This window comes from Schistocerca americana, chromosome X, assembly GCF_021461395.2.
Source record: "Schistocerca americana isolate TAMUIC-IGC-003095 chromosome X, iqSchAmer2.1, whole genome shotgun sequence".
NCBI lineage: Eukaryota > Metazoa > Arthropoda > Insecta > Orthoptera > Acrididae > Schistocerca > Schistocerca americana.
The window spans coordinates 103180793-103197445 of NC_060130.1; the positions used below are offsets into that span (position 1 = coordinate 103180793).

The 16653-nt window shown below is 37.2% G+C and overlaps 1 protein-coding gene across 1 annotated transcript in view; it reads right to left on the bottom strand.

The window, feature by feature from the left end:
• The window catches only part of LOC124555556 (histidine ammonia-lyase-like), a 244837-nt gene that overhangs the window by 78920 nt on the left and 149264 nt on the right, over positions 1–16653 (bottom strand). The window contains exons 10-11 of the mRNA XM_047129513.1: positions 8605–8896; positions 2124–2263 (exon numbers count right to left, since the gene is read on the bottom strand). Coding sequence (XP_046985469.1) covers positions 2124–2263; positions 8605–8896 — 432 coding nt within the window. The remainder of the gene's footprint in view (positions 1–2123; positions 2264–8604; positions 8897–16653) is intronic.

Below are 16653 nucleotides of genomic sequence, written 5' to 3' on the forward strand. Positions count from 1 at the left end.
TCTTAACACAGTCACTCACAATCCCTTTCGCTCACATTAGCAAGTTTATGGTGTTACATTTTCTGAAAACGTAATAGCTACAAAAATACTGATTGTTTTTGCTTGATAATGCTCGCCAAATATTAAGTCTGTCGGTATGAAATGTAGTTACAGTTTTTAGCCACCAATCTGCTCAATACACCACGCAGAATATATCTCTTTTCTCGTCACAAAATTCACTTAAAAATTCGGAATTTTCTACACACCCATCATAATAATTATGCCGTCACTTTACCACACTTTTGATGTATGAAACACTGCTAGATTGGGCAACTTATCATTCCCATCAGAACTACTACTACACACATCCAAACTGTTTCATGGCTAGGCTCCCACTCGTCCCTAGAATACTCTAAGTCTTCTCTACCAGCATAGAAAGGTGCGCAATGAATATTGCTTTACCATTGGTCAGTTTACTCAACAGCCAATAGCAAAACAACATTCTCCCTCATCAGTCCATGCTTTTCATTAATAACCAATCACAAAATAGTAGACCTAACGACTGCACTTTTTACCGACGTAATTACCTAATATGCTGAAGTTTTGTTTATGCATAAAGTTATTTACTATTGTTATTTATGCCTGAATTAACTTTCCCTTTGCCATAAACTTACTTTACAAATGTATTCTACAAAAATCCTCTTTGTCCATATCCATACTTCTTCAAAATGTTCCCACACTAAATCCTACTAGATAACTTGTTAAACAATTATCTTCATATTAACCTTAAACCACACTCACGTGTCATTCATACTGCTAAAACACATTTATAACATTTTACATACACAAAAAGACAGAATAACACTTTACGAAAAACATTCTGTTAATTTAGTGCACTCTAGCCGGCACAGTCGAAACTAAATCAGTCCCCTATCAAATACTGTCCTCTATCGGCTGATACATAAACTACATGCACATCCAGTCTTGCATCACCATCTGTCACTATCCAGCTCTGAGACACATCTCCCACTTAACTGCCTCCTAAGCAGGATCGGTATATGGTGCTATGCCTCAAGTTGTAAGGTACGGTATTATTTTTTGGGGAAATTCAAGCAATATATTGCGTATACTAAAGTTACAGAAAAGAATAATAAAGAACATGTGTACTGCCCATCCAAGGACATCATGTCACCCACTATTTGAAAAACAACAGTTATTAACAGTTCCCTCCTTATACATCTATGATATTATCATCTTTCTACACAGCAATTTAGAGTTATTCAAGAAAAACTGTTTCAATCACATGTATAACACAAGAAACAAAGACAATTTTATGCTACCCACTCATCACTTAAACCTGTATGTGCAATCTCCTCAGTATATGGCATTGAAAATTCATAACAAGCTAAGAGAAAGAATGTTCTGAGTATGAACCTAGAGACACTGAAAACAAAGCTATATGATATACTTGTCAAACGGTGCTACTACACTGTTGAGGAGTTCATGAAGGCTGAACTGAACATTTGAGCAGGATAAATTTACATATAGTCTTGTGTGTAAATGTAGCTGTCCATCACAAAAGGGAGGAAAGAAAAATAAAAGTTTATATTCATGTTAAAATTCTTTGTACTAATTAGGCCTAAGTTGTGTTATCCATTTTTTGACATGTCTCCTGTACACTAATCATATGATTAGAAATTTTATGTTATGAGATGAATAAAACACTATTCACTAAAAAAAAAAATCTTGCTATCATTGTAAATTTGGAAATATGACTGTAAAGGGCATACACAGATACACAGGTATAGAAAGTACCATAATACAGTGTCCTAGGAGAAATAAAATAGAAGTGGAAGATATTAATTTGTTGGCTCACAACAATTGTGATATCTTGTTGTTATTTTTAAAGCCATGAAAAAATGGTTTGAGACTCATCAGAACATGGTAAATTCAATAAGATATTTTTTTAAAAAACGAAGTACACCCGCCATCATATGTTTTAATGACTTACTGCAGCACTGTCATCTAACAGCATATTGTATAATTCATAAAACTAGAAATGCATCTGCTTGGTACCTTACGGGAGAGATTACACCTTAAAATAATTGCTGCTTTAAACAGATGCACCACTTTAGAAAGGATACTGGATTGTCAGTTCCACTATTCATTTCTACAGTGATAATTCCTTGTACGAAATCAATTGTATCGTGAACAATACCATGCACCTGAGGGCAACACCGCAGTGTGTAGGCATCTTGCACACGGTTGCAGAATCGGTGGCTCTCTGACAGAATTGGCACATGAATGAGAAATAATGATTAAATGCAATTGATAAATATATTTCAACATATTATGTGGTAGATAAACATTACAGAAAGTTAAATGTTTTGCTATACATCTGAAGCACATAATAACAAATATGTTTTTACAAATTGGTGACTGCTCAAGTCAATATTACATAAGTGAAAAAGAAGAAAATAGCTAAATGAATTGACTTACAGCATATAAAGGTGAAAAGAACTCCAGAAGTATCTATTATTATATTGTTATTGTTTTTCTTATCCTGTCATATATTCTGTTATGTAAGTTCTTCATCAATGTGCTTCCAGAGCGTTCTTTTGCAATCGAGTATTAAAAGCATTATCTGTTACCATACCTAGTATTTCAGGACCATGCTGATAAACTTTGATGGAGAGCAGATCATACACAGCAAATAATTTTCTGGCCAGGAGTACATCCTCTTTAACTTGTCACTGAGCGCATGAGTGAAGTGTACTGATCATGATACCCACTGCACCACAGTCAACTTAAAGTTAGTTGTCCTGCTTTTAAGCCTTCATTTTGACTGAACTGTTGTTATTTATATGTCAAGTTATCAACTGAATGTGTACTACCATTTATTTGAACTTACAGCCATGATTATATGCTACATTGAGGAAATGAAAATCACATTTGTGGCAAGTTAAAGTCATGTGCTGGATCAGGACTCAAACCCAAATCTCCGCCTTTTAATGAATTTAGTGAATTAACCATGTACACCTCATGGACTGACTCAAAATTTCAACATATATTCTTTTTCTCCCCAGATGTCAAACCCATTTCAGTGGAACAGATGCACGTATCTATGAACATTGTTTTCGTAACAGAACACATCTACTCCACAGTACCATTGCTGCACTTTATTGATACTTTCAAGAAAGGGAATATTATTGCCTTGAACATGTTAGTGGTGAACCACAAGTAAGGACATTAGATTTGAGGTTATAGTGATGAAGAGGTGTATTAATCTGCGTTCAACTAACACATATGATGTGGTATGTACAATGAACAAAGTCACATAATCATTTGGAAGAACGTGAAAGAGTACAACCAACATGTGTACAACCATCAGAAGACTCAGCCAACTGGACCCCATATGGAATCTAAGCAGTGGTTACTTCATCAAAATGCCAATTATGTTGCCATATTACTGACAGATGATGACTACTTCACATGTATAAGTTATTTTAACAGTTAGAGTGGTCATATTTGGGGCTATTAAAAACAACATGTAGTTGCTGTTATGTCTCAATAATAAATGTTTTTCCACGAACATTTGGACTGGAATAATCATCAGTCATCTTCATGAACTGTAACTCTGCCAGTACAGTAAACTGAAGTAGTTTTCCATAAGTTTCTGCATATTACACTTACAAAATCAGTGGACACAATATCACTATCTGTACAGAACAAAATTTGTTTTGAGCACAATGGAATCCCAGTATATTGCATTGTTGACATTAGAGTACAGCTAACTTTAAAAATATATTTGGCAGTTGAGTAGGAACTGTTGTAAAGCTATCACATCATCTGGTTTCGTCTTTGGGAATATGATGCATTTCATGACAGGAAACATAATCCTGCCATCTTCAACAGAGTTGGAGAGTTATTAACTGCAGTGATGTTATGCATGTGATAAGGCTTAGGGCACTGTGTTTAAATATCTGTTGTCAAGTTATGTGAAAATGCTTTTAATAAAAAGGGTTAATAAAAATGTTATGTACATTAGGTTAAAAGGAGTAGATTCCTTAACAAACATTGCTTTTATGTGTGTGACCTACAGCTCCTCAAAGTTTTAAAATGAGACACTAAAATTACTTCCAATATAAATGTAGTTTCAAAAATGGCAAAGTCCTGTAACCTTCTTTTTTTTTTGTGGTGTATTTTTGTATATGGTGCATAGGTTGTAAAGATATTGCTAAATTTATTTCAATGGGTGTTTCTACTGCTTATACATCTTTTTAGGAAATAAAATATATTGCACTTGCCATAGGTCAAGAAGGGATTTGTTCTTTTGTAGCCGCTCTGGGTCCTTAAAACAATATCTGTCTCTTGGGGTCCAACTCTGGGTACTCAATAGGTTGTGTAAGGTTTTCCGTAAGCTGCTGCAGAAATGCATCAATCTTGCCAAAAGCCAAGATGTCATTTATTTCTTTGCAGCCATTGTGAGTCCTCAATAAATTGTCATATCCTTTAGGGCCTCCTCTGGGTGGTCAATAGACTGTGTAAGCTGCTGCAATGCACTGTTGCTTGTTACATGCATTCCAGAATGGCCTAGTGCAAGTGTACCAAATAAGTTCCTCTGACACACATGATTTTTATAGGCTTGTGACATAATGAGAATGAGGTGTTGTAATGTATGTAACCACACAGTCATGATATCTATTAGTCATCAAGATGCCACCACAATGGTTGTGAAAAAAGTGAGGTTACAGGGGAACACACACAAATGCATGCATCCATTGGATTTTGTTCTGAACACTTAGTTGATCATTTGAGTGATTATTTGTTGAAAATATGCAGTGGTTCTGCCAATGTACAACCTTGTCATAGTAAAAGGAATGTATTGGTTTATATTTTAATAGAAGGTGCTGCTGTATTTTTTATGTACCAACTTGCAATTTTTCTATTAATGTGGAATTATATTAACATTGCAAAAGAATTTGATTTACTGTCTTCCTCTATTGTTGCACTTAATAATAAAACTGGATTTATTGAAAAGTATCAAAGTTCACAGTGGGAGTGTATGAAATAAAGGTTCATATTTTCAAAGTATAGACTGATGTTTTGTGGTTGAACTTTTGAAGTTATGAGGTGATGGAATGATGATATTTAGAATGGTTTCAATAAAACAGTGTATGCACATCGTTTTCCTGGTGTAGGTAAATTTACTTTAGTTGAAAACATTATGGATTACAATGAAGATCATGAACATTTTTATATGTCTACACCCAACTCATTCAAGAGTGGTTATGAAGGTATTGTGTCTGAAGAGTTCTCTTGGGAATGCTGGAAACCATCTTCCTCTCAGTTACAGTGTCTATCTGAAGGAAAAAGCCTTCCGATCAGAATAAATATTTTAAACTTAATTGTAACACCCCATTACTTCAGCAGTAATGTTTATATTCCTATTTCTTATTGGAACATACAATGAGGTGACAAAAGTCATGGGATAGTAATACACGCATTTGAAGATGGTGGAAGTATAATGTACACAAGGTATAAAAGTGCAGTGAAAAGATTTCTGATACGATTATGTTGCATGACAGGAGTTAACAGACTTCAAACATGGAATGGCAGTTGGAGCTAGAGGTATGGGACATTGCATTTTGAAAATAATTAGGGAATTCAGTATTCTGACATCCACAGTGTCAAATTTCAGGCATTACATCTCACCACAAACAACGCAGTGGCCGACGGCTGTCACTTAATGACTAAGAACAGTGGCGTTTCCTTGGAGACAAGCAATACTGTGTGAAATCAATGTGGGACATACAATAAATGTATTCGTTAGGAGAGTGCAACAAAATTTGGCATTAATGGGCTATGGCAGCAGATGACTGACACGGGTGCCTTTACTAACAGCATGACATTGCCTGCAGTGCCTCTCCTGGGCTTGTGACCACATTGGTTGACTCTAGACAACTGGAAAATGATGGCCTGCTCAGATGAGTCCTGATTCTAGTTGGTAAGAGCTGATGGAATGGTTCGAGTGTGGTACAGACCCCATGAACCCAAATTGTCAACAAGGCACTGTGCAAGCTGTTGGTGGCTCCCTAATTGTGTGGACTGTGTGTACATGGGATGGACTGGATTGTCTGGTCCAACTGAAATGATCATTGACTGGAAATGGTTATATCTAGCTAGTTGGAGACCATTTTCAGCCATTTATGAATTTCATGTTCCCAAACAATGATGCAATATTCACAGATGACAGTGTACCATGTCACCAGGCCACAATTGTTCTGGACAATTTCAGCAAATGATTTGGCCACCCATTTCTCTCGATGTGGATCCCATCAACTATTTATGGGACATAATTCTACACTGGCAACACTTTCACAATTATGGATGGCTATGGAGACAGCATGGCTCAATATTTCTGAAAGGGACTTGCAATGAGTTGTTGAGTCCATGCCAGATCAAGTTGCAGCACTTTGCTGGGCAAACGGAGGTCTGACATGATATTAGGAGGTATCACATGACTTTTGTCAGCTCAGTGTATTTGAATGTGAAATTGAACACTTGATTTATTTACCTAAATGAAAATAAAGTTGAATTCTCTACTTTTTATTTCTTTAAGAATTTTGCCATCTTTGAAATAAACTTAAAATTATTTTATGAGATTTAGTTCAAAATTTTCCAGTGAGAGTTTTCTAATTATTATATAATTTTTTTAACCAAAAAAAATTATCGATTACAAGAAAAAGGAGTGGCACAATTAAGTTACAGTTATCTCTGAAAGCTAAGTTAATTTTGATTATAAAATAACAATTTTTAGACATTCTCACGGTTTTCAGATTACTGTAACCTACTATCTCAGATGATTTCAGCACATTTATGGGTAGCCCCATAATGATTTTGTATTGCCATTGAAGTACCCAGTAAGCCTAATGGATAAATTATATTGATAACAGCCTTTTTTTCCTGCCATAGTGTGTCATAAATTTACTAAAATCTTATAACCCATCAAATGAAAATATGTTTAGTATTTATCCTTACTTACACACCCATGAGGACCGTTTAATTTAGATTTTAAGGAAGGAACATTACAATATCTCTGTTTTTGTAAGTATGTATCATGTATTTTTATTTTTGGCTCCTAGATCTTTCAGAATCCCCTGCCTATGTACCTCGGGAGTAAAAATTATAGGCTTATATAATTTAATATACATCTTTTTATATATAAAAACAAAGATGAGGTGACTTACCGAACAAAAGCGCTGGCAGGTCGATAGACACACAAACAAACACAAACATACACACAAAATTCAAGCTTTCGCAACAAACTGTTGCCTCATCAGGAAAGAGGGAAGGAGAGGGGAAGACGAAAGGAAGTGGGTTTTAAAGGAGAGGGTAAGGAGTCATTCCAATCCCGGGAGTGGAAAGACTTACCTTAGGGGGAAAAAAGGACAGGTATACACTCGCACACACGCACATATCCATCCACACATACAGACACAAGCAGACATCATGTCTGCTTGTGTCTGTATGTGTGGATGGATATGTGCGTGTGTGCGAGTGTATACCTGTCCTTTTTTCCCCCTAAGGTAAGTCTTTCCGCTCCCGGGATTGGAATGACTCCTTACCCTCTCCTTTAAAACCCACTTCCTTTCGTCTTCCCCTCTCCTTCCCTCTTTCCTGATGAGGTAACAGTTTGTTGCGAAAGCTTGAATTTTGTGTGTATGTTTGTGTTTGTTTGTGTGTCTATCGACCTGCCAGCGCTTTTGTTCGGTAAGTCACCTCATCTTTGTTTTTATATATAATTTTTCCCATGTGGAATGTTTCCTTCCATTATATTAATATAAATCTTTTTCTTCATGATAAAGCCATTTTTTATGTTATCAGTCTCTTGTTTAAGTTTTTTGGTTAGCTTCAAACATGACTTGACAAAAAACTGATGTAATTCTTGTGTTCAGGATACAGTGAAAATAGTTTTGTTGGTAGTAAGATATTCAAATATATCTTCAACATACACTCACGAGCAATTACATTAGAACACCATCCTAATCATTTTGCCCTGGTGCTTTTGGTGACATATAGTGGCATGGACTCCTCGAAACTGAAAACACTGGGGAGACATCCAAATCTATGACTGTCCAATCAACATCTACAAATTATGGAGACTGGTACCAGCTGGATCCAAAGAATATATGCATCATTTGACGGGGTCCTTGATGTACTCAATGGCATTGAGGTCAGGTGACTTGGATATCTGCTCTCCTTTCTCCCTTTTTGCCATAAAAAGTTTATTGGTAGAGGCTGATAGCTACCCATATTTAGTTTTCAGAATTTCATATTATATACAATGAGCTTAAAGAGTTTGGAAATCTCTTTTTTCCTATTGTAATTTCACTTCTGTATACATAAATCTCCAAGCAATTGAAATATACTATAAAGTGCTTCTTTTTCATTAACTTAGAAGAACAGGAAATAAAAATCATGCAATTAAAGTGTTTAAACAGTTACTTTCACTATAGATTCAGTGCTTCAAGGATGTCTTCATTTGCATAAAGGAAAGAAAAGTGAAAAAGTCATACATTAAGAATATGTAAATGTGACACAAGATATCTTAATAATACAAACCTGCAATCTGAGAGGGATAAAATTCTGAGTGCAGTAAAGCTCTCAGTCTTTTAGCAACTGCTATTTGGCCCTTGTGTGGACGAATCATTTGAACATCAGAATCAAAAGCTCTTGATGTTCCTTTGAGAACCTCCAAGGTCAGAGCTGCTGCTACATCAGCTTGTCTTGCTATAAAATAAGCCCTTTCTACTGCTTCAGCCCCCAAGGATGTGATAAGCTGTGTCCCATTGATGAGTGCAATGCCTTCCTTTGGTCCAAGTTTCATTGGCTCCAAATTGTGAGACTTCAACACCTTCCATGAAAAAAAGAAAGATTTTTTCAGTATTTCCTGTACAATTACTGCCTTTTTGTTAGTTAGCTCTAAAGGAGACCATTGTCTGAATGCTCAGTAACCTATGTTGAGGACCTGAGTTTGATTCCCAGTACTGCCAGATACCTTTCCTCAGTTGGAGGTGGGGAATGAAAGGCACAATGAGGCGAGTAATGATATTACAGCAAAAAATAACATTTAATGCCACTTTATCATAATGATATACTTTATTCACATTGTGATCACACAATGTAACAACACAGAACAGAGCTAGATGTAAAGTGAATTCAAAAATCACAATAAAGAGAGATCACATGGATCGATGTATCGAACTGCCACAGATATCAGCTGAGAAGCTACTTGAGTGAGAAGTAGTGGCTCCTAGGCCTGGAAAGCTGGTAACAGCTGGGAGACCAGTGTGGTGACCCCATGCTCCTCAATACTGCATCTGACTGATGCCATTCACAGATGATGACATGGTGGCTGCCCAGTGGACAGAGCTTTAGCTTTTTGGCAAGAATTTCTACATTGTTTGTGTACCAGTTAAACACTAAATACTTCAGGTATATGAGAGAATTGGAACAAAGTGAGCATGACTCCTTTGTCTACTATCAATGTGTTTTGATAGAAGTTATTTCTAGCAGGAGGTGATTATGTGTAGTATATCTTCATGCATGGTTTCTTATATGGTCCATGTCTATGCAGCTCCATTTACAATGGGTTTACTCTGCACAGCATCAGCAGCTTAAACTGCAGTTCATGTCTTGAAAATGACAGAGCAGCTACCTGTTCAAATGTCAGAGGCTTTTGATGAGCTTATCTGACCACATTTGGGTGAGTTATTCAAATAATTTGAAAATGTTAATAGAATTATTCTGAAGAACTATAATGTAGATATTAGATTCTAAATCAGACTGAATGTTATTGTAGAGGCATGCAACTATTATAAATATAATCATTGGATATAATTTGAAAAGGCTTTGTGATTGCTTAAAAAGAGACATTGGTTTTTCTTGAATTTGTTTGTTAATTCTCATGCTGCCTTTTGGTTTAACCTGTCATCTGATGAGCTATTACAAACAGACAAAAGTATCAGTCGGCACATTACAGCTTTCACAGAAATGCATATTTCTTATAAAAATCAGTCCTAAACAAACAATATTCAAGAACAAAAGGCTTCCTGACACAGAAATACATATAATTTTACATAAAAATACATGAGACTTTGATATAAATATCAAATACTTTCATTACTAATGTGTAGGGTAACACAAAGCACCATTTGTTGCACAGTTCAAGCCTAACTGTTGAAATGTCATACAAGCAATGGCCAGTGCTACACTGTGCTCTGGGAAGAAGACTAAGTTGTGCTAATTGGCCTAACCATGTCGATGGATGTATAAAGAATGCCACACAGATTTGTGGCCAGTATAAATATTACACTTACGTTTTTAAGGCACCATTGCCAAAAACGTGCATCAATATACAAGGTAAGGCATGAGGTTTTCCCCCAGTTGCTGGAGGTTACTCTTCAGGTTATTTGGAACAAAAAATGTAAATACAGTAATACAATCAGATCCACAATTAAGGAGCTACAACAGAGTTCTAAAACATGCCATGGTGTATGGAGCACTACACTTGGGTTCACAGGACACATGATCAAAGGGAAGCAGTGGTTGGGAAGGGAGTGAGACAGGGTTGTAGCCTCTCCCCGATGTTATTCAGTCTCTATATTGAGCAAGCAGTGAAGGAATCAAAAGAAAAATTTGGAGTAGGTATTAAAATCCATGGAGCAGAAATAAAAACTTTGAGGTTCGCCGATGACATTGTAATTCTGTCAGAGACAGCAAAGGACTTGGAAGAGCAGCTGAACAGAATGGACAGTGTCTTGAAAGGAGGGTGTAAGATGAACATCAACCAAAGCAAAACGAGGATAATGGAATGTAGTTGAATTAAGTTGGGCGATGCTGAGGAAATTAGATTAGGAAATGAGACACTTAAAGTAGTAAAGGAGTTTTGCTATTTGGGGAGCAAAATAACTGATGATGGTCGAAGTAGAGAGGGTATAAAATGTAGACTGGCAATGGCAAGGAAAGCATTTCTGAAGAAGAGAAATTTGTTAACATCGAGCATAGATTTAAGTGTCAGGAAGTCGTTTCTGAAAGCATTTGTATGGAGTGTAGCCATGTATGGAAGTGAAACATGGACGATAAATAATTTGGACAAGAAGAGAATAGAAGCTTTAGAAATGTGGTGCTACAGAAGAATGCTGAAGATTAGATGGGTAGATAACATAACTAATGAGGAAGTACTGAATAGGATTGGGGAGAAGAGAAGTTTGTGGCACAACTCGACTAGAAGAAGGGATTGGTTGGTAGGACATGTTCTGAGGCATCAAGGGATCACCAATTTGGTATTGGAGGGCAGTGTGGAGGGTAAAAATCGTAGAGGGAGACCAAGAGATGAATACACCAAACAGATACAGAAGGATGTAGGTTGCAGTAGGTACTGGGAGATGAAGAAGCTTGCACAGGACAGAGTAGCGTGGAGAGCTGCATCAAACCAGTCTCAGGACTGAAAGACCACAACAACAATGATCAGTCTTAGGTAGACAAGTGCAGTGACTGGTACGTTTGCGTAACAACCATGTTGTCAATACTGCAGTCACTGTTCACTGTTATTGTCTCCTGTGTATAGTATACTTTGCGATTTTCATCACAGGAGTATGGAGAGATGGTGTACATTTTGGGCTCCTGTGATGGTAATGCAAAAGCTGTTGTTGCTGAATATCACCATTAGTATCCTAATCATAGGATTCTGAGTGCCAAAACATTTAGTGGAACATAATGAACATTGTTAGAAAGTGGTACTCTTCTCATTATTTGTATTCACTCCAAAAGACATCATGACGTTCAAGAAGACGAAAACATTCTTAATTCAGTAGAGTGCAGTCCTCATTAAAGTACAAGATGCCTAGCTGCCCAATTGAACATTTCACAATCTAAGGTATGTAGGATTCTTTACGAGAATGGATTGTATCCTTTTCATGTGCAGAAAGTTCACGATTTAGAGCCACATGAGTGTGCCAACCATTTGCACTTTTGTAACTGGTTGAATGTAAATTGACAGCTCTATCACTTCGTAATGTTCAGTGATGAGGCAACCCTTATAAGAGATGGCATCAACAGCATGCATGTCTGGGCAGACAAAAATCCCCATGCCATGGTAGTATCTCAATTCCAATGCAGATTCAGTGTCAATGTCTGGTGTGGTGTTGTGTGTGACCAGTTACTGGGGCCGTTTATTCTCCCAGGAAATTAAATGGTCAGTTGTATGGTAACTTTTTACGAGAAAACTTACCGCACCTTCTTGAAGACATTCCTCTGGAAACAAGATGCCACATGTATGTCCAACATGACAGGGCACCTGCACACTTCCACCATGAGGTCTTAATCAGCAATTCCCATATCAATGGATAGGTCGCGGGGGCCCTATCAACTGGCCTGCCAGATCCCCAGATTTAAGACCCCTAGATTACTGCATCTGGGGATGGATGAAAGACTTTGTATACGAAGTTAAGGGGGAAACATGAGAAGAATTCATAAAATGAATTTTTGATGCCGCAATGTCAATAAGGAATGAGCATGTGAAATTATGAAATGCTTCTCGCATGGTTCACTCCTGTGTGAATCTTTGCTTCAAATGCAGGGAGGAAATCTTGAACACTTGCTTTAAATCCACTCTGAATGCAAGAGACTGCTACAAAATTGTTTAAATTAATTAATATGTAAATTTTCGATAGTGAAATCAAACAATAAAAGTTTTTTTGCCATTTTCCTGAGTTTATGGCTCTGATTCCATTACTTTACTTACATTTTTTGTTCCAAATAACCTTAGGAATACCCGCCAGAAACCAGGGGAAAACCTTGTGACTCACCCTGTATAAAGCAATTAAAAATTTCTTGCTCACACATTGGCAAAAATCCTACCTTATTTATAAAAATTCAAGTGACATATTATATAAAACCAGCATATTATATAAAACCAACATATATATAAATTGTCAAGAAATGACCACCTAAAATCTTTTTCAGTGCATTTGGCAATGTAACTTAGCATAAAAATACATTTTCACTTTTATTACAAAGTAAAAGTCCTTAGGTCATTGCTCATCTGACCAAGGGCAAATATGTACAACATAAGTAGAGTTAAAACTTCACAAATGAATTTACAAATTCAATTTGACAACAGAACAAAGACTCATGGGGCAGCACTCACCCAACCTAACGCAAGATAAGTGTAACTTCGTCTAAGTTAAAATTCCAGAAATGAAAAGTCTTCAGTAACTCAGACAATCAGATACTGGATTATTTTATTTTATTATGATGGAAGAACAGTTCACTGAAAAGACTAAAAAACCAGTTATGGATGCTGGTTGTCTGCTCATAACAAATAAGGAAAACATTAGACATAGCCTCTTTTCTTAGCATGGTTCATTATCTGAGAGAACTGCAAATATATTTCAAAATTAAAAACATTAAAAAAATCAATATGAGTTCACTTTCTGAACAGCAACAAACTAGGGCAGATTCTGTGACATAGTTTGAAAGTCCCAAAAAATAAATTTTGTGACACAGGTGTACAGGACCAAATGTGGGCCCTGTGAGTGTTATTAGATTGGCCAAATGGGAAGGGGGTTCAAAATACATTTCAGGGAGTATTGATACAATAGTAATGGTAGTGCCCTGGAATACCACTTAAGGAAACAGAATCTTCATCTAGCTTTCATTGAAAACTGTTTATCATTATTGCACACTGAGAATGAGGATAATAATTTGGATATACTTGAAGATATGGAAATTTACATCAATAACCAGTTAAATCTAACCCTTTTGATTAATGAGCAGACAACAAGCAACTGCAACTGGCTTTTTAGACTTTTGATACACTACTGTCCATTAAAATTGCTACACCATGAAGAAATGCATATGATAAACGGGTATTCATTGGACAAATACGTTATACTAAAACTGACATGTGATTACATTTTCATGCAATTTGGGTGCATAGATCCTGAGAAATCAGTACCCAGAACAACCACGTCTGGCCTAAATAACAGCCATGATATGCCTGGGCATTGAGTCAAACAGAGCTTGGATGGCGTGCACAGGTACAGCTGCCCATGCAGCTTCAACATGATACCACAGTTCATCAAGGGTAGTGACAGGAGTATTGTGACAAGCCAGTTGCTCGGCCACCATTGACCAGACTCTTTCAATTGGTGTGAGATCTGGAGAATGTGCTGGCCAGGGCAGCAGTCGAACATTTTCTGTATCCAGAAAGGCCCGTACAGGACCTGCAACATGCGGTCGTGCATTATACTGCTGAAATGTAGGGTTTTGCAGGGATGGAATGATGGGTAGAGCCACGGGTTGTAAGACATCTGAAATGTAATGTCCACTGTTCAAAGTGCTGTCAATGCGAACAAGAGGTGACCGAGACATGTAACCAATGGCACCCCATACCATCACGCCGTGTGATATGCCAGTATGGCGATGACAAATACATGCTTCCAATGTGCATTCCCCACCATGCCACCAAATATGGATGTGACCATCATGATGCTACAAACAGAACCTGGATTCATCCTAAAAAATGACGTTTTGCCATTCGTGCACCCCGGTTTGTCGTTGAGTACTCCATTGCATGTGCTCCTATCTGTGATGCAGCATCAAGGGTAACCACAGCCATGGTCTCTGAGCTGATGGTCCATGCTGCTGCAAACGTCATTGAACTGTTCATGCAGATGGTTGTTGTCTTGCAAATGACCCCATCTATTGACTCAGGGATGGAGATGTTTCTGCACAATCCATTACAGCTATGCGGATAAGATGCCTGTCATCTCGGCTGCTAGTGATACAAGGCCATTGGGATCAAGCACAGCGTTCTGTATTACCCTTCTGAACCCACCGATTCCATATTCTGCTAACAGTCATTGGATTTGGACCAACGCGAGCAGCAATGTCGCGATACGGTAAATCGCAATCGCGATAAGCTACAATCCGGCCTATATCAAAGTTGGAAACATGGTGGTACACATTTCTCCTTCTTACACAAGGCATCACAACAATGTTTCACCAGGCAACGCTGGTCAACTGCTGTTTGTGTATGAGAAATCAGTTGGAAACTTTCCTCATGTCAGCACATTGTAGCTGCCATCACCGGCGCCGTCCTTGTGTGAATGCTCTGAAAAGTTAATCATTTGCATATCACAGCATCTTCTTCCTGTCGGTTAAATTTCATGTCTGTAGCATGTCATCTTCATGGCTAGCAATTTTAATGGCCAGTAGTGTGTGTGTGTGTGTGTGTGTGTGTGTGTGTGTGTGTGTGTGTGTGTGTGTGTGTGTGTCTATCTATAATCGAATTCTTGCCATACCCGTCCCAGTATGGCAGTATCGACTATGGCAGTCGCTTTCCATATTCTCTCCCGGAGCTCTGCTACATCACGTGGTAGAGGTGGTACATACACCAGATCTTTAATGTGTCCCCACAGAAAAAAGTCCCACAGGGTGAGATCTGATGATCGGGGAGGCCATTTCATGAAACCGCTCGCTCCGCTTTTGAACTTGTCATGTTTGCGACTAGTTCTGACTATCAGCAAATTACCAAACTACAGTGTGGTGGTATATGTGAAAAAAAACTTTCAGGGTTTCTCTTCAAAATTACATATGTATGATACCCATACAATGTTTGGTTTGTACTTCATCTAATGTTACATCAATTTTGTATTAGGTCAAGCGAATAATGACCATGAATCTTTGCTCTGTTGTGAAACTGAAATGGTAAATACATTTGTGAAGCCTTAACTCTATCAAATGTATGTGTCTGCACTTTATAATCAAAATGAAAATGTATTTTTATGCTATGTTATGTAGTCAATTTTGCACTATGATTTCAGGTGGTCATTTCTTGACAGTTTTACATAGGGATACAAACAAAAAGCATTCCAACGATTTTTATAAGCTCATTTTACATAATATATGCATCAACACAGCTATGCTGCCTACCATGACCAAGCCTTCCTCCCAGCACACACAGTGGAGTTTGTCATTGCTAGTATGGTATTTCAGCAGTTAGGGTCAAACTGTGCAACAAATGGTGCTTCTTGTCTTCTACACATTAACAATGACAATATTTGACATCTACATAAAAGTCTCATGTATTTGCTTCTAAAGTATTATGCATTTCTGTATCAGAAAACCTTTTGTTCTGGAATATTTTTCATTTAGAACTGATTTGTATATGAAATTTGCATTTCTGTAAAATTTCTTATATAACATCTGTTCCTTTTGTCTATTTGTAGTAGGTCATCAGGTGATGGGTTCAACCCAAAAAGTGATATAGCAGTTAATAAACAAATTCAGAAAAATCAGTGACTGTTTTTAACCAGCCACACAGCCTTTTTAAATTCTTTCAATAATTATGTAGATATTGGAGACAAAAAACATGATTATAGTCGTAGATGAAAAGGTTGATTGTGTTTTTACAGTATTTGGGCTGATGGCTAACTGGGTAAGTGACAGGTTACAGATCAAATGGTCGAGGGTTCAATTATGAGCAAGTTGTAGAATTATTTCTGTCCTTTATTCTGTTTTCACCTGTGACAGTTGTTTGTGTATAAGAATAATTCCAAATTTGGAGCCCATATTTAACTGTAGGTCCCCTATCGCTGACTGGGT